The sequence below is a fragment of the Rhinichthys klamathensis genome, unplaced genomic scaffold, assembly GCF_029890125.1.
Source record: "Rhinichthys klamathensis goyatoka isolate OS25496 unplaced genomic scaffold, OSU_Roscu_1.1 h1tg000076l_1, whole genome shotgun sequence".
Classification (NCBI taxonomy): domain Eukaryota; kingdom Metazoa; phylum Chordata; class Actinopteri; order Cypriniformes; family Leuciscidae; genus Rhinichthys; species Rhinichthys klamathensis.
In genome coordinates, this window is record NW_026606618.1 from 1,509,072 (window position 1) to 1,528,261 (window position 19,190).

The following is a 19,190-nucleotide window of genomic DNA, read 5'->3' on the forward strand; positions in this document are numbered from 1 at the left end:
TTAATACAGCACATTATGGGTCTATGTTAAGCCACTATCATCATTTTTTTTATCTTCCTTGACCTTAATCATCTGTTTTCAGTAGTTTTCAAAAAGGTACCACTGACGCACGCAAACAATTATTAACTGTGGCTTAAACCCTGTAAACTGTAGAAGTTATCTTTGGTAAACTGTGCCATATGGTACATTAGCAAGCTAAGTATACAGTGGCTAAGTGATGTGACTGCATGGCCAAGCACCTCCTTTTTTGTGATTGTCTCCATGGAAATAGTCCATGGTCACTCTCCCATTTTGGCCTTCGGAGGGAGTTTCTCATCCACACGAGAGCTCTTGATCCTCTGAGGGAGAAAAAGTTCATGACATTTTTTTGGTTTCGTAAACAGTCCATAACATACATTAGATTTTAAAATAATTGTTTGGTTAATCGCATGATGCCTTTAGTCTTGATGAGCCATGAGAAACTAAATTAAACTGAGTCATAAAGTAAAAAAGACGGATAACATTAGCGTTCTGTCAGCTTTATTAACTAATATTGGGGAAAGGATTGCTGAAAATGACAGGCATGATTGTAATAACTTACAGCTACACTTATTATGTAGACAAAAACTTCAAATGTAATATACATTGCTAAACAATGTAGCAGAATGCTAAAAATGCTAACAGTTAGCAAAAGTGGTACCTGTTTCTTAAGCGCTTGCATCGAGTGAAACTCTATTTGTTCTCTCTTGATTCGGACCCAGTCCGGTTCATCAGGGATCATGAAGGCCAAAATCATCTTTGCCATGATCAGGACGTGCTAGAACAAAACAGCATAATAAAACAATCAAGACACGACATTCATTCACAAACAGAGCTTGTGAAAACAGCAGCCAGCTAATTCACTTCAGATAAGTGCTTTCAAGCCCTTCTGGGAAGTTCGTATTTACAATTTGGGAGGTATTTACACTTTGATCAGATCATGTTGATGTACCTTTTCTACATTAAAAAATGATGTCTTGCAAATCGGGTGTGTTTTTGTTTTTTTGTGTTTTTATTCATGGCGCTGTAAACTGAATCTTTATAAATATTAAATTGTAAATGTACAATACGGTTGTATTATGTACATGCAACTTATTGTAAATTAAATTTTTTTTTGTTATTAATGTAAACAAATTTACTGTAAACTACAGACCCTGCATCCATATATATAGCATCCGCCATGTTTTCTCAGCACAACTCCAATTCGAAGTCTGGGCTCAAAGAAAATCCAGAGTTTCTCACTCATAATTATGTGTTGGCGTTCATGTGCATCTAACAGTAACTCGTAAATGCGATCTTTCCAACATGACTTGAATCAAATTCCTTTAAAGGAATAGTTCATCCAAAAATAAAAATGTGGTCACTTTTAACCCTCAGGTTATTCCAACCCCATATGTGGTAATTTTGACATTGTCAAAGAAATTTGGACTTTTTTTTTTTGTCCTTTTTGGAGCTTGTGGTCACTATTTTCATTTTTTGTTCAATTATTCCTCCGACTCTTTCCGAGGCTGTACCAAAATCTCCTCAAACCTCCACAATGACGGCAATGACTAGAATTTGGCTGCTGCTGAGGCCGGCTTCCTGTGTGAGTTCCTTCACACGTGGGGACAGAAGCAACAGCCAGCAGTTAGACACGACCGAGATGAAGCTCAGCACCTCAAACGCCAGCTGTAAACAAGACAAAGACGCACATTAGGACTCATGATTATTATCATGAACGCATTTAAAACATCCTTATGAAGTACAGATTTCTGACCTGCCATACTCCCATGTTGGCCACAGGGGCAGAGAAGGGCTTGTTGAAGAGCTTGCAGAGCTTGTAGGCATCTGTGCGGATCTCTGTGAGGTTGTTGAGCAGTAACAGAGGGGCGGTGAGAGGATAGACGCAAGAGAAAAGACTCAAGTAGCCAAACTGAACAAGCAGCTCGATGTACTCAGCAAACAGCCCCTGAAGAGGAACAAGATTGAGAATGTAAGAAAAATACAGTTCTTGTATTCTTGATATTTGAGAATATAGAACAGTGCTACTCACTGGGAAAGCTGGCAGGCTGCCTTGAGCCTGGAGATGGTCCACCTCTGGATCGTCTTCCTTCAGGTTCCTGTCTGCCGATGTGAGGAAACGGTCCACCAGGAAAGGAACCACCACCTCAGTGAACTGATTCACTACCTGGGTCACGATCAGAAGAGAGGCCAGTCTCTGTGGACCAAATCAAGGGTATCGTGTTAAGAAGATGTTAATGTTGTTAGGATTATATGTGAGAGTAAGGAAATTCTCACCTTGCGCAGTAGAGGCATGTCCTCTTTGAAGAACGCAATGTGGAACAACACAGCAAAGTTATTGAAAAAGGTGAACTGAATGAGAAAGGGAGACAGATACGGCAAATGGGACGTTTTCATTCAGTCCTACAGAAAATTCTGGTCTTTGAGGTATAACATCTGCAATGATGTACAGACTACATCTCAGAGATGGAAAGAAATAAAGATGGGGAGTCGGGAAAAAAGAAGATCAAATGGATATGACAGAACTATACTCACCACAAGGACTTTGGTCGTATGATGATAGTCAAAAGATGATTCCTCCCTATGATTTTCTGAAAGGAGAGAGAGTTAGTTAAGTTTTGTGTTTCTCAACATTATAATCAGTTTTCCTGTCCTTTTCCATAATCCTGATTACCTGACTCTGTTAACTGCAGGGCCACGTTACGATATATATTCCCCAGCACGTTGGTGTAGACTATATGGGCTATAGAAGGGATATATACCAAGGGTGCAGTGAAGTATGATCCAGATCCTTTGTGCCAGTTTGAGACCAGGCGCTCACAGAAATAGAAACCTGCCATCCCCATGACCACCAGACCCAAAAACACCCCAACCACGGGAACTGAGACCAGACCCATCCTAAGCCTCCTCTTCCAATCGGGAAACAGCGGCTCCAGTCTGCCTGTGACCGGATTGGTGCCGACTTCTCCATGGAAACCCGGTCGGGGCTCTTGGAATTGTTCGGCTAAATTGAAAGTGCCCCAGCGATAGGATAAGGCCGCACTCCTCCTCTTCCACAGCTCCATGAATATCGTGGACCACAGCATGCTGAAGACTGCCTGCACCATGTAGGAGCTGACTGAAGGGTGGTCATCGTCGTCCTTCAGTGCTGTCGGCTCGCTGTCGGTTTTATTTCCACTGGAGAAGTTTGCACTTGGGAGGAAAAAGGTGATGAAGACCCCCAGAATGGCTGGAGGAAACAATGACAAAGTGTAGTAGTCCAAGAAGCTGAAATAATAGGCTATAGTGCCACCAAAATAAGCATGGATGGAGTCTGTAGAGAGAGAGAGAGAGAGAGAGAGAGAGAGAGAGAGAATTATTAGTGTTATTATAATAAATACAAACTAATGTATATGTAGAGTCCATCGTTTGGTGATTATTTGTGTTAGTAAAGTCTACACAAGTCTACACTCGTCATGTTCCTTAACAAAAAAACTGATTTATTCTCGTTTCCAAAAAGAACAGAAGCAAACAAAAGACAAGGTAGAAAACCCATGTGCTTCCATAGCTGATCACACAGGAAGTATTTATATATAATAATAACATATTTTTAAAATACAAATATGAATTAAAATACAATATTAAGTTAACTACAACCAAAGCTAAAATTAAGAAGCTTAAGTTAATCTAAGCATCTCATGGCTTTACACCATTACAGGGTATCTAAATATATGCAAATATTACACACAGTGTCTCACACACACACACACACACACACCTATAACATTATTACTTCACTTTTATATTTTCATATTCATTAGTATGTATAGAATTATATAATACATTTATGAGTTTTAGTCAAATGACTTTTTATTATGAAGTTTTATTATGCCCATTAAATTGGATTAAATGGCCCTGAACAAAAGATAATTGTGTATAATTGAAACACTGGATGGGTAGAAAAAGAATGCATACTAAATGAATGATTAGTTATGTGACGTGAGTGTGTGTTTGTTTGTACCTAAAGGCTGCCCCCACAGACTCTTCTGAGAGTACCACTGCTTCCCCAGAGCCGTCAGAAGCTTCTGGTCATGAAGAGGAGTGACGTTACGGATCACGCCTGCTTTCTCCAGCTTCTGTACTGCAGCACAGAGAGAGAAAGGGATGAACGGACGGACAGACAGACAGATAGATAGATAGATAGATAGATAGATAGATAGATAGATAGATAGATAGATAGATAGATAGATAGATAGATAGATAGATAGATAGATAGATAGATAGATAGATAGATAGATAGATAGATAGATAGATAGATAGACAGACTGATAGATAGATAGATAGATAGATAGATAGATAGATAGATAGATAGATAGATAGATAGATAGATAGATAGATAGATAGATAGATAGATAGATAGATAGACAGACAGACAGGTAGATAGACAGACAGACAGACAGATAGACAGACAGACAGACAGACAGACAGACAGACAGACAGACAGACAGACAGACAGACAGACAGACAGACTGATAGATAGATAGATAGATAGATAGATAGATAGATAGATAGATAGATAGATAGATAGATAGATAGATAGATAGATAGATAGATAGATAGATAGATAGATAGATAGATAGATAGATAGATAGACAGACAGACAGATAGATTGATAGATAGATAGTTAGATAGACAGACAGATAGATAGATAGATAGATAGATAGATAGATAGATAGATAGATAGATAGATAGATAGATAGATAGATAGATAGATAGATAGATAGATAGATAGATAGATAGATAGATAGACATGCAGACAGATAGATAGACAGACAGACAGACAGACAGACAGACAGACAGATAGATAGATAGATAGATAGATAGATAGATAGATAGATAGATAGATAGATAGATAGATAGATAGATAGATAGATAGATAGATAGATAGATAGATAGATAGATAGACAGACAGGTAGATAGACAGACAGACAGACAGACAGACAGACAGACAGACAGACAGACAGACAGACAGACAGATAGATAGATAGATAGATAGATAGATAGATAGATAGATAGATAGATAGATAGATAGATAGATAGATAGATAGATAGATAGATAGATAGATAGATAGATAGATAGATAGATAGATAGATAGATAGATAGATAGATAGAGCTGCATGCAGTGACTAAGCAGTTCAGAGAGAGAGGAGAGTGGAGCCTGCTGGCGACTCATGGAACTGAATAGAAAACTAGCACACTGTTTACTAAAACACACTGTATAATGTCTGCTGTTTTATAAAAGTATAGTGTGCAAAACAATATGCAAGCTTAAATGTTCAAATGAAGTCATTGGATATAAAAAGAGTTAATTCAATCCTATTTTGTGTAAGAATGTTGCAATTTTTAGCAGTCCGATCAAATAATGAGCCAATCACAGGCTGCATCCGAAATAACATACTTCTCTACTATATAGACCTTATGCACCAGAGAAACAAGCGCGCCGTCATCTTTAGAATATTGTCTTTAAGCTTCCGTTTTTGCGGTCACTCTGTATATTTCTATGGCATCGCTGTCCAGGAGTAATTAGCTGATGAAGTGGATTTACTTATTGTAGAGTTAACGAAAGTTATCATGAGCATTGTATTGTTTATAATAAGCATCGTAAAGCAGATGTCTTAACAAATGTCGACCGGGAATTTTTTTTACAAGCCGTTCATTCATACAAGATCGCTGTGAAAATACAGACCGGAAGTCAAAAGACAACGAGCGCAGCGCTGAAAATGGGCGTGGCTACATAAGGTCTATAGTAGGCGAAAACCAGAATGTAACAAAAGTAGTCCGAATTCACAGTACTCATAAAAGAGTAGGCAAAAATGACCCGGATGACCTACTACTTTCGGAAAGATTCTTTACTATCCCATGAGGCCACGGGAGATGATTTGTGAATCATCACAAGTTAGGTCATGCGAAAATGGCAACTTGTTATACTATACATTCAACATTCATACTATAGCCTATATATAACACTTCTTTAGTGCTCGCCAAGTAAGTACATAATAAGTACAGTACAGAGAGTATGCGATTTTGGACGCAGTTGTGTGCTCTGCATTGTGGGATGTTGTATACTACACAGACACACTCTTCTACAGAAAACATGCATACTGTACACGGCAGGCTGCAAAAAGGATTATGGTAGTATGCTAATCGGAACGCCGCCAGTTGAAAATAAATGTGATTATCTTTACATTTTTTATCGTATTTTATGCACAAATGTCTAAGCCAACATTTTGTCATTCCAAGAAGGTGAAAAATATACATACACATGCACATACACATACTCACAGATGCTCACTCTGGCTTTCAACTTCCCCTTGGGTGTTGGGATTCCTGGGATTCGCTGGTCCTCAATGGCTCTCATGGAATCCAATTCATATTTGACTATATACTGCCTCTCTGCCAGCGTCAGGAACTTCTTCATGTCATCTGCAGAAAGAGTGAATTTTTGGTATAACATTAGATGATAATAACAGATGCTAATGTTTACATGAAAATACAGACACTAAAATGTTATCAAAATAAAATACATAGTTAAAAGTATTCACCAGTGAAGAACATACTTTTTGTGACAATCAGCGGCTGGAGTGCCCGCATGAGCCACTGGAGGGCACTCTCTTCCTGCGTTATGTTCCACCATGGACTCATTATGTTTTATTATGGTTTCATCAGTTTCACCTGTGCACCCTCAGCAACCCTTTATCTGGACTGTTCTGTTCTGTGCCGATTTGTGAAGTATTGTTTTACCCAAACTCTGTCTTAGTTTGTACCTCTTGTTTCTCCGTGCTTGGACTTGATCTTTTGTGTTTGAACTTGGACTCTGATATAGTTTTGTGAACCTTTGCTGCCTGCCTCTGACCATTGCGTGTTTGACTACGATTCTGGATTGCCCTCGACATCTTTTTAGTTCTTGTCTGCTTGTTCTCAGTTTGTCATCTCCTTCAATAAATATCTGCGAATGGATCCGACCGCCTCAGCCTCTTTGTGACAGAATACTTCACCAAATCAGGATCCAGCAGATTACCGAACAACTCACCGCAAAATGGAACCAGCAGTTGCTCCAGCAGTCTCTCCCATAGTCGTCAGCAACCGGGCCCTGAGAGAATATCTCTCGGTAATGTTTCAAGTGAACCAGTCCGTCCAAAGCTATGCTAAGGACTTCCTCTCCATTTGCCATCTCGGAACGCTCGATGAAATCCAGCTCAGAGGCCTGTTTCGGAACGGGCTGGATTACCGGATCGCTCGATGGATGCCGAGCGACATTACCGATTGGACTCTGGACCGGTACATTGCTTAGGCTTGCTTCGTGGACTGTTCCATAGCCACGTTCCCGTCCTATCCGGCCGAGCCAGCTCCTCACTGCAGTCTTACCAAACCCGCGACTCACGTATGCCCACTCGAGCCCGTATTCCGCACTGGTCCTGTTGGATTTGCCAACCCGGAGACCGCGGAGGTTCCGCCGGCCGAGTCAAGTGAGTCAAGTGCCGCCGAGTCAAGTGAGTTAAGTGCCGCCGAGTCAAGTGAGTCAAGTGCCGCCGAGCCAAGTGAGTCAAGTCCCGAGTCAAGTGAGTCAAGTGAGTCAAGTCCCGAGTCAAGTGGGTCAAGTCCCGAGTCAAGTGAGTCAAGTCCCGAGTCAAGTGAATCTAGCCCCGAATCAAGTCCCGAGTCAAGTGAATCAAGTACTGTGTCAAGTGAGTCTACCGAGTCTACTGTGTCAAGTGAGTCTACTGTGTCAAGTGAGTCTACTGTGTCAAGTGAGTCTACCGAGTCTACTGTGTCAGGTGAGTCTACTGAGTCTACTGTGTCAAGTGGGTCTACTGAGTCTACTGTGTCAAGTGAGTCTACTGAGTCAAGTACGTCCAGTAGTGAATCTAGCCCAGTGAAGCGCCGTCGCAGAAGGAAGAGAGGGAGGACTCGTTTGGCTCGCCAGGCTCCGGAGGGCGTTCCCAGACTCCTTGCCCTGCCGGCCCCGCCTCTGCACCTCGCCCTGCCGTCCCCGCCTCTGCGTCTCGCCCTTCCGGGCCCGCCTCTGCGCCTCGCCCTTCCGGGCCCGCCTCTGCGACTCGCCCTGCCGGCGCCCTTCAAGCACCTTCCTCCCGTGGATTTTCCCAAGTATTTTTTTGGGGGGGGGGGGGGCAGGAGGTACCCTGTGAGGGCCTTGGGGGCTGCGTCTACATGGACCTTTGCTAGTAGGTACCCTGAGAGGGCCATGGGGGCGGCATCTACATGGACCTTTGCTCTACTGCCTACGTCTGAGATTCCTGGATTACTGGTTCCGGCTAGCCCAGTTAGGTGTGTTCGACTCCGTTCCCGTGTTCAGTGTGCTCCGCCCTGTTCTCCTGTCTGTTGTGCTCCGGCCTGGTTCCCTGCCAAGCATGCCCCGCCTGGGCTGCCTGCGAAGCTTGCTTCTCCGTGGTCCCGGGTCTTGCTCCTGTCTCCAGGTCCCCTGCCTCTCCACGGACCTGGCCCTCCATCCCATCCCCCGTTGACCTCCCCCCAGAGCTCTTAGGAGCGTCTGGAAGCCGCTCCTTAGAGGGGGGGTTATGTGACAATCAGCGGCTGGAGTGCCCGCATGAGCCACTGGAGGGCACTCTCTTCCTGCGTTATGTTCCACCATGGACTCATTATGTTTTATTATGGTTTCATCAGTTTCACCTGTGCACCCTCAGCAACCCTTTATCTGGACTGTTCTGTGCCCATTTGTGAAGTATTGTTTTACCCAAACTCTGTCTTAGTTTGTACCTCTTGTTTCTCCGTGCTTGGACTTGATCTTTTGTGTTTGAACTTGGACTCTGATATGGTTTTGTGAACCTTTGCTGCCTGCCTCTGACCATTGCGTGTTTGACTGCGATTCTGGATTGCCCTTGACATCTTTTTAGTTTCTGTCTGCTTGTTCTCAGTTTGTCATCTCCTTCAATAAATATCTGCGAATGGATCCGACCGCCTCAGCCTCTTCGTGACACTTTTAGTGCATAGTAGAAATGTGCAAATTGAGATGGAGTCAATGTCAGTGAGCAAGCACGATCTTGAGTGTATTATTTGATTTATTGTGTAGCCTACTGTGTGTCCTCACCAATGTTGCAAAAGTTGTCACGGTCATCAAAGGAGAAGGCCGTCATGTTTCCATCTTGATAGGTTTTGCAGAGGCCAAGGTCCTCAGTCACCCTAAGAAGGGTACATCGAGGGGCAGCCACAACTATCATGTCCCCTTTCATGTCCTCTCCGGGGTGAACTAACAGTTGAGCCCCTAAACAACAAGGAAGAAGGTTAAGTTATAAAAGTTGAGTTATTGCAAATGCAATGCCCGTGCAAAATCTGTTTTTAGTAATTGTTGGTTTGGTATGTTTGAGTTGCTGAATAGCCTATGCTACTATTACACAGGAGCCTTAACTCTGAGAAAACAATAATGTTAAGCGCACCAGAATAAAATATAATATTCAGAATTAAACAGTGTAGCTGACTTACAGATTCAGTTAACATCCACAAATGAATAAGTGCAACGAGGTTCAGACCTTGGCTGGAGCAGCTACACAGTGAACTCTGAGAAAACGCTATACGCTTGAGCAAACAGTTGGTGAATAGGCTACTACAATGGCCGTGAATAAAATATAACATTCAGATATTTTTAAAGCACAACCCTCTAATGTCAGAATGTTTATTTTGGGGAGTGGCCACTCAGTCTGCAGTGTAAGAGGGGGAATGGCCAGCGGCTAGAGCGGCAAAAGCCAATGTGTGCTTCTTTCACCAATATATTTAACGATATCTTTTGCATTTCTAATCCAAGCAACGTCAAACTTGGCAAACAAACTTGGTTTCAAACAAAACCTAGTGTAAGTGCAGTGCCAAGTTTGCACTACCTAGTGTGCACTAAACCTAGTTTGCACTACCTAGTGTGCACTAAACCTAGTGTGCACTACCTAGTGTACTTAATCTAGTGTACACTACCTAGTGTACTTCATCTAGTGTACACTACCTAGTGTACTTTAAGTAGTGTACACTACCTAGTGTACTTCATCTAGTGTACACTACCTAGTGAACTTCACATAGTGTACACTGCCTAGTGTACTTCATCTAGTGTACTTCACCTAGTGTACACTACCTAGTGTACTTCATCTAGTGTACTTCACCTAGTGTACTTCACCTAGTGTACACTACCTAGTGTACACTACCTAGTGTACTTCACCTAGTGTACACTACCTAGTGTACTTCATCTAGTGTACACTACCTAGTGTACTTCACCTAGTGCACACTACCTATTGTTGTCTTTAGATACAGGAAGAAGAATCGGAAATGACACATTTCGGAAATTGCATCTTAAGGTTGTCCGTACGTCCAGACGCTAACCGCGCGTCGCCGTTTACATCGGGATATTGCCAATTGATTACAAATTCCATGTATACAGGAGTAACTCTCTCTGCATCCGTTTACGGATGTAAACGGGTTATTCCGAATGTTTCAGAAACCCGAATAGTGACCTTAACCCGACCATAACCCGAATACCGTAAAACTTCAAATAGTAGCCCGGGCTTTTATTTTCCCAAATCGTCGAACTGCACCGGCTTGTATTTGAGACAGGCGTCTATATGAGACCGGCCTTTATAATTTAGTGTTGATATTGTTCATTGACTGTAGGCCTAGAGTCTCTAATCTCTAAAAATCTCCAAATGCTCCTCGTGAAACTGCGGTCTTCCGACCTTTTACTATCGTGTCCATTGATTTTGATTAATATGCGCGAGGGAGAGAGAGAGCAGGGCAGCGCTCGTGTTGTTTGAAGACGTGAGAGTGCGCGCGCGCGGCCGGAGCGCTCTCTCTGCTCGTTATGCGCCCTGTCAAGCGCAGCAGTCATTCTATTCTACATCACTCACCGATCAAAAAAGGCTTTGGTGGGACAAAAATTTGCTTTGGGGGCCGCCCAAAAAGCGGACGATCTGACGGGTTTTAGAAGATTAAATACAAACCGAAACTAAAAAACAGACCCGGCCTCTATTTGAGACCGGCTTTTATTTACCCAAACCTGCAGCCACACCCGGCGTGTAAAAGAGACAGGCGTCTATTTGGGACTCGGCTATTATTTGAAGTTTTACGGTATTGACAGCTTGTACACGTAGTCAGTGACTATCTCGGGCTACATAGACTTTTGTGTGAGTGCGGTCATTCCAACTAAGACCATCAAGGTGTACCCAAACAATAAACCATGGGTGACGAAGGAACTAAAGGACACACTAAATGAGAGAAAGAGAGTCTTCGCTTCAGGAAGCTTACAGAATAGAAAAGATGCAAAGGAAGGTCAATAAGGAGATCTATAAGGCCAGGTGTCAGTACAAGGACAAGGTACAGAGTACCCTGGCTATGGGGAATTCAAGGGCTGCATGGACAGGTATAAAGTTGATGGCCAATGCCCCATTTAAGACAGGGGAAAAAATGTACATTATGGATGACACAGCATCCTTGTGTGTTTGAGAGGACTAACGTACGGAAAAGCCCGGGGCCGGATAACATTGGAGGCAGAGTGCTGAAGCACTGTGCGGCCCAATTAAGTGGAATTTTTTGTTCCCTCTTCCAGCGCTCAATGGACACCCAGTTGGTTCCACTGCTATGGAAAACAGCAGTTGTGACCCCCCTTCCCAAAGTCTCCCATCCATCCGCATCCAAGGATTATAGGCCCATCGCCCTCACCTCTCTTTTAGTTAAATCACTTGAGCGGATCATTCCACACATCATGAACTCTTGTAGACATGCCCTTGACCCTCTACAATTTGCCTATAGATTTGGGAGAGAGACGGACATTGCCATTGTAGTACTTTTAAATTATCTTTATAAACACCTGGAAGGTTGTAAAACACATGCTCGCGTTTTATTTGCAGAATTTTCATCAGCATTCAATACAATTCACCCACAAATTTTAGCAAACAGACTTAGAAGAGAATTTCCAGCTAAACTCAAGTCAACACTAATTAAATGGATCTTGGATTTCCTGAGTGGGCGGCCACAAAGAGTAAGGGTGGGGAACATATTATCTGGGGTCTGCTTCACTTCAATTGGGACACCACAAGGTAGCGTCTTGTCACCACTACTATATATTGTACACTGACTGTTGTTGCAGTAGTTACCAAGGGCGTCATATAATTAAATTTGCAGATGATACTGCTGTGATTAGTTTACTGGAGCTAGATGAAACTGAACATGGTCCAGTGTTGCATGAATTTGCTGACCGGTGTGAAGCTTCCCAGTTGCATTTGAATAGTGTACACTAGATGAAGTACACTAGGTGAAGTACAGCTAGGTAGTGTACACTAGATGAAGTACACTAGGTGATGTACACTGGGTAGTGTACACTAGGTGAAGTACACTAGGTGAAGTACACTAGGTAGTGTACACTAGGTGAAGTACACTAGATGAAGTACACTAGGTAGTGTACACTAGATGAAGTACACTAGGTAGTGTACACTAGGTGAAGTACACTAGATAAAGTACACTAGGTAGTGTACACTAGGTGAAGTACACTAGGTGAAGTACACTAGGTAGTGTACACTAGATGAAGTACAATAGGTAGTGTACACTAGGTGAAGTACACAGTGTACACTAGGTAGAATACGTCCAAGACCAAAGAGTTGGTCTTTGATTTTGGACATGGGGCGCCCTCACCCTCTCCGACTCTGATAAAAGGAGAGGAGATAGAGATGGTGACGTTGTACAAATATCTCGGTCTTATCATTGACCATAAATTAACCTGGGATCAGTGTGCTGATGCCGTTTTTAAAAGGGCCAACAACGTTTGTATTTTCTTAGGAAACTTAATTATTTTAATGTTGACAACAAAATTCTGACTCTTTTTTTATAAGTCCTTTATTGAGAGTATTCTCTCTTACTGTATTGTATGCTGGTAGGGACATTCAAAATCACCCACAGGAACAAATTGGGAAAGATTGTTAAAACCTGTGGAAAAAAATAATTAGCCGCGTTTCCACTGTCGGGCCAGTGCTAGGCCAGGGCTTTAAACGGGCCGTGCCGGGCTAATAGCCTCGGGCCAGTAGCACCTGGCCTGCGTTTCCACTGTCGGGCCAGAAACTCCACAGCGCGTCACTAAAACACGCCCGCAACACGCCTCTCTGGAACAACGTCACACTAACCCATCATTTCACCAACAAATGGAAGTTTTATCAGAAAACTAATCAGAAAGAAATCACTGGAAACAGCGTGCATCGCAAAACAAACGTGATAAAAGCGGCCGTTTGCTGGCATTTTTGTTGTTTACTTGAATATTTAAAACCCAAGCATCGATGTTTTACCACAGGTTTACAATAAAAAGTGATACATTGATCATAATGAATTAATTTATGTCAAAATTGCACATTAGTCACACAGAAATAAATGACCGTTAACGTTAGGTCTATTTCACAAAAGAAAGAGGACACACTTACATTATTCAGTCGAGGCTGTTTCTGTTTATTGGTAGTTACAGGACATTTATCACATTTAGAAACAATGATAATTTCTACAAATAATGTTATATGCCACCAAAAATACGACCTGAGGAGCGTTAGCACAGTCTCGACTCCCAGTAGCTACAGATATATTTTCAGTCAGAGAAACAGGAAGCTCCCGAAAAAAAGTAGAGTCCGGTATAAAGAGACTACTATGTAGTATATGTAGGCTACTGACAGATAAAATAAAAACATGATTGTGATAGCCTTTATGATTGGTCTGACTTCTTCAAGCGTTCACCATGTTTTTTTACTATGCGTATCTTCAAGCGTTTACTATGTTTACTATGGTAATGGTTAGCGCGCATAGTCTTTTGCATCGCGTATAAATATTTCTACCTTATACGGTGATCAGAATCCACATCAGATCACAAACAGAAGGCATTAAAACATGAAAGTGAGTTAAATTATTTTAAAAGTCTTTAATGCTGACAGAATCATTCGGCGCTCCTGTCTCTCGACTCAGGTAATCCCCGCCTCTGTTCGTAACCACTCCTCTAGCCCGAGCTGGCCCGCTTTGGCCCAAGGTATTCGACGGGCCAGAAATCCTGGCCGTTGGCCCCGAGTAAGCCCCGATCAAGCCCCGGAAGTGACAGTGGAAACGCGACTGGCCCTGGCACGCACTAGCACGGCCCGGCCCTGGCCCGGCAGTGGAAACGCGGCTAATGGTACCAAGCAGGGCCGGATTATCCATAGACGGGATTGGGCGAGTGCCCTAGGGCACCAGCCAATAGGGGGGCACCAAATGATTAAGAGAATGACTAAACCTTTAAAATAGTTTTCATGTTTTGTATATATTATTTTTCTGGAAAAGATTCAGATATAAAATGAACAGTTATTGATAACATATAGAGAGAATATAAAATATGCATATAAAGAATTGCGATTGGGTCAGGTCACAGTGTAGCCTATTTCTTCGAAATGAAGAAAAGTCACAGAGACATCGATCGGCATCACCAGCAGAAGCCACTAGCAGCGAAAAATGCCTCAACCGATACTCAAGCAGCAGCTAATGTTGTGAGCAAAGGCGGTAGCCTAACACAAAGTCTAGAAAAAGTTGTTCTGCTAAAGGTAAGGCTTATTTACCATTATTTCTGGGCAAATAGGCTGTATGTGACGCTGTTGTCGATTTGAAATTTGGAACGGTTTTCTCTTTTAGCTGGTTGCTTAGTTAGAGATGCTTACATGCATAACTTTTGTTTCAATCGGACTGAATTCATTCCGATCGATAAATCTGAATGTTATGTTTACATGAACGCTAAACGTGATCGAGTTATGATGTGCGCGTTTATACGCAATTGCTTAAAATCGGAAGAGGTAACGTAGGCTATACTGTGCATACCATCTCCTATACATTGGTTCTTTATTTGTTTTAAACAGCAGGCTCAATATTTATCCATATCTGGTCATAATTTGGGGACAATGAGCACATGAACCGTTGTTGTACCGCGTTGCTTATATTTATCAGTAAAATGCCCCTCCCTTCTCGCGCCCAAAACCAGTCGTAATCCGAAAAATGACTGGTGGGACATTGTCCTGCTCCACTTCACAGACGCTGAGTGAAAGGAGAATTTAAAAATGACGGGACACTTGATTTTATGACACTTTATTCAACAGAAGAACATTTCGAGCGTCATACGTCATTACGCTATTTCAACGTCATTGCACATACGCAGTCCTTTCAGTTTCGCTTTTTAATCAAGGGGGTAATCCATCGACCGGAAGTTGAAGTCGGCCGGGTGCCGCCATCTTGTAGCAGAACTTCACTTGCGTTAGCATTTCCATTGACTCCCATTCATTTTGGCGTCACTTTGACAGCGAATAACTTTACATCTGAGGCGTTTAAAGACTCCATTTGTCCATTATTTATTTCTAAAGAAACACGACAATGTATAAAAGGCTCCATTACCTTCTATGTTACGTTATGGCCCCGTAGAAACAGATTTAGTAAAAATAGGCTAATGATTGCGTCATAACCACTCGACTCTCTGTCGCGCTGTACAGAAATTACCGTATAGACAGAAGTAGAAACTCGCGCGCAATCGGGGGGACGTCGAGGCATAAAGTCAAGGGAGAAGCCCATAGAGAGTTGTAAAGCTGCTCCTGCTGCGAGCTCATGGACAGCTAATACTCACGATCTCCGGCTCTGCAAGTTTCGGAAGGGAATGATTCAGATTCCTCTTGGCACAGCTACTAGAAGATTAACGTCTGTCAGACAGGTTGCTCACGTCATCAAGCTTAGTTTGAGTCGGTTTGAGTCTGCGCGTCAGGAACGGAAGTGCTCAAAAATCGCTTAAAATGGGCTTCAACTGTCTCAACTGAGTTCCAATGAGATGGCTCTGTCCATTTCTTTTACTGTCTATGTTTTTAATCCGAATAAAAAAAAAGGAAAAACCCACCCCTTTCAATCCGATCGAAATTTGATTCCGATCGAGCTCAATCGGATCAATAAAGGTTGAATAAAAGCTTTTCAGTTCGATTGAGCCGTCAATCCGATTACTAATGGATTTGGTTGCATTTAAATGTTTTGCTGCTGTGCGTCTCTGTGGTGCTGAATTTAGCTGATTCTTGGGCTTGCTTATTTGGTATATGGTTTTTTTTAGACATAAGGTTTTGCATGTAGTCCTCATAGCCTACATGCCATTTATGATGGAAATAAAGATATTTAGGATGACATGTTCATGTTGCACTAGCATGTGAGTTGTATGGGGTGGGGGTGGGGGGCACTTAAAATGTGGTCACCCTAGGGCACTACACTGTGTTAATCCGGGCCTGGTACCAAGTAGCCTACCAACTAGTATATCAGACCAGATTGGCACAGAAGGCAGACAAGGTTTGTATGGATACAACACATCCACTTTCAGTGGAGTTCAAGCCGCTATCCCTTCTGGTCGTAGATATAATTAACCAAATGGGAACCTGCTACCTGATAAGAACGCGCTTCTTATCAGGTTCCCATTTGGTTATTTTTTGAGAACTAACTAATGACGTTCAAGGCAAGTTCTTTTTAGGATTAATTTTTTGCAACCATAAAAAACTTTCCGAGAACGCGTTAATGATCAGATAAATCCAACTTTATGGCTAAAATGTTAAGCCAGGGTTAAGCATAACAATCATAAATTTGTGGGTCTCTGATCTCCACGCGCTTCTCCAGCACGCGCTTTCTCTTGTCTTTCACAGAAAACCGCGCACTCGCGTAATTTAACGGTCATTTCGTTTTAGTGCCTGACTGACTGTCTGTCGTTTATCGATCTTGACACCCTTATTGAAGGGAACGGACCAAAAGAAGCATGTCCCGCTCAACTGTGCAATTCAGTGGTAAGAAATAAATAGCCTATAGGCTACTGATATCCAAAAGCTGTTATTTGGTGCTGAAGAAAATTCTGGGTAGCCTAACGTTACCCCGTGAAATAGCCTATAGCCCAAATCTTACATATCAATGGACCAAATTAATCTTATTTAATGTTCCATATGATGTTTGTTGTGGATTATTTCTATTAATTAAGCAATAGATAAATATCCTACAAGATATGGTTTACTGTTTATAGGCGCCCATACATCTTCCATTCTGCTTTTTACGTCGCGGGTGTGCTGGATGATTGCTGACGTAGGCTAACTTAGGCCTACAGCGGGGTAACGTAAAATTCACAAAATCTTATCAAAACTTTCCACAAGTCAGCGGGAGACTGTCTTCTGGCAGCGAGAGAAAATAAGCGGAAACACAACCTCCTTGACCCTGACTAACTAACGTTAACGTTATGTAAACTAAGTAACTAACCCCGCGTTAGGTTGTGCCCCGCGCTCCCTGTAGCTAGTTTTGCAGATGTGAAACTGCAGGGCAGCGCTGACAACAGGTTTCTGTGCGTGTGAATATGAAAAAGTTTTCTCCTCACCTCCAGCCTTCACAGGTGCAGATATCATGGACATGATCCACTGTTTGGTGATGGGCTGGACACTCTCAGCCAGCTGGATCAGAACCAAAGGCTCTATGTGGCTGGAGATACAGCAGGGGCAACTGACCCGGGACCAGGAGCTGGGCCCTGTCACCTTGGTCAGGGTTGAAAATTCCCCTTGAGGTTCCTTCTGGGATGTCATGGTGTCCCTGTGGAACTGTAACCCATGAGAGAGTATGTCTGTTTTTATTTTTATTTTCGAAGTATCTCACTGTGTTCTCCATTTTACTGTATATTAGTCTGCATTTTCCAAAAGTCGAGCACAAAAAAGAGCCTGAAACTTTAGTATTATTATTAATTATTACAATAAATTATAATATTGTTATTAAAACTATATAAACTATAATATTATTACTAAATAGTACTGTATATAAGTAAATATAACAATGCATATGTATTTTAAAATGATATATTATATAATATATATAAATATTTGTTTGTTGAGAAAAGAACAGTTTGCTGAGTGTGAACGTTTGTTTTCAAAAACTGGGTCTAAATATAGGCCATTTAAAAACTCTGATTTGAGTGAATTTGCTATTTAATAAACATATTTATAATGTTTGAATTTATTATATTTTAATGTAATTTTTTTAATTATATTTAAAATGTATAATATATATATATACATTTATTATATTTAAAATGTTAAAAATTAAAAATCAATATTAAGTCATAAAAATACTTAAATAGTTTGGGTTGTTTACATTAAAGTACATATTGATAAAATAATCTGAAAAAGTATGACAGTTGTGGGATTTTAATTGTTAGATATAGTTAAAAAAAAGTCAAGACCTCTGAGGACAAAATCAAAATTTTAAGGGGGTATACCGACATTTGCAAGAGATACTTTTCATGTTATGTTAATTTATATCATATTATACTTAATCAAATAATAGTTTTGTCGCTCTAATGTTTTAAAAACATCTTGAGCCATTTGTGGAAAGTGCTTATAAAGAATGGTCTATAAAGATTAAAAAATTATTACAACTGAGCCAAGAGATTAAAGTCGAAACTATATAGGCTATAAAGAGGCATACATCTACAGTTCATTCAAATCACCTCCAGTAAATGCAAACACGTGGGAGTGCATGAGCTAGCAGATATCTGGCTTCCTGAAAGCCTAGACAACAGACAAGCTTAAACAAAACAAAACATCTTTTAGAGGTGTCATGTACTAAACTACATCATTCTATACTAATAGAGAGAAAAGTAGCATTACTTAAGGACTGAATGCACCAAGTACTGTCAAATAAGGTCATATCCTCTGTCTGCAGCCTTTGTTTACAATGCCAAAATAGCTAAAGTTGTACGTTCAACTCAGATGAGAGTGAAACTAAAAAATAAACAGAAAGAGAGCAAGTTACAGAGTGAGAGAGGGCACGGAAAAGGAAATGGAAAGGAGACAGTTCTGCAGGATACCTATCAACGGCAGGACCTTCTCTCGGTGCGCTTGTGTGTGTTGTTGATGTTCACAACCCTTCCAGTGTCCTGTTTAAAACCAACTGAAGTGTTAAAACTCACACACAGACACTGAAACACGAAACACTACGAGGATGGGTTGTGACCACGCTCACCCTGTTCAGACCCAATCCATTCGATGGTTTACTAGGAGAGAACAGGAATGCAGCAGAACGTTTCTCACTTTCTCCTCCCAGCCTTTAGGGTGTGGAGGGATATTTTCATTTTTTTTCTGACGGTGAC

General features: G+C 41.6%; 1 protein-coding gene across 6 annotated transcripts; it reads right to left on the reverse strand.

The window, feature by feature from the left end:
* Positions 1-117: 117 nt before the first annotated feature.
* ano10b (anoctamin 10b) lies at positions 118-19,190 on the reverse strand. 6 transcript variants are annotated; one of them, XM_056250851.1, is made up of 14 exons: positions 19,064-19,169; positions 18,909-18,977; positions 17,430-17,646; positions 9,126-9,299; positions 6,341-6,481; positions 4,019-4,138; positions 2,693-3,331; positions 2,554-2,609; positions 2,296-2,370; positions 2,051-2,215; positions 1,775-1,966; positions 1,549-1,686; positions 680-796; positions 118-338 (listed from the first exon to the last, which is right to left on the reverse strand). In XM_056250851.1, exons 3-14 carry the CDS (start codon positions 17,629-17,631, stop codon positions 279-281), a joined length of 2,079 nt encoding a protein of 692 aa, XP_056106826.1. In that variant the 5' UTR covers positions 17,632-17,646; positions 18,909-18,977; positions 19,064-19,169; the 3' UTR covers positions 118-278. The 6 variants fall into 6 exon arrangements, with proteins under 6 accessions (XP_056106826.1, XP_056106823.1, XP_056106821.1 ...); XM_056250848.1 differs by having other exon boundaries at positions 1,775-2,215; positions 17,430-17,638; positions 19,064-19,172; XM_056250846.1 differs by having other exon boundaries at positions 1,775-2,215; positions 19,064-19,172.

Excerpts from the sequence above, each read along its gene's own strand:
- ano10b (XM_056250847.1), bottom strand. The coding sequence starts at position 17,631 with ATGACATCCCAGAAGGAACCTCAAGGGGAATTTTCAACCCTGACCAAG. Across the intron at positions 6,482-9,125 it reads TGACAACTTTTGCAACATTG|ATGACATGAAGAAGTTCCTG; the intron begins GTGAGGACACAC and ends CTCTTTCTGCAG. Across the intron at positions 339-679 it reads TGCAAGCGCTTAAGAAACAG|AGGATCAAGAGCTCTCGTGT; the intron begins GTACCACTTTTG and ends TTTCTCCCTCAG.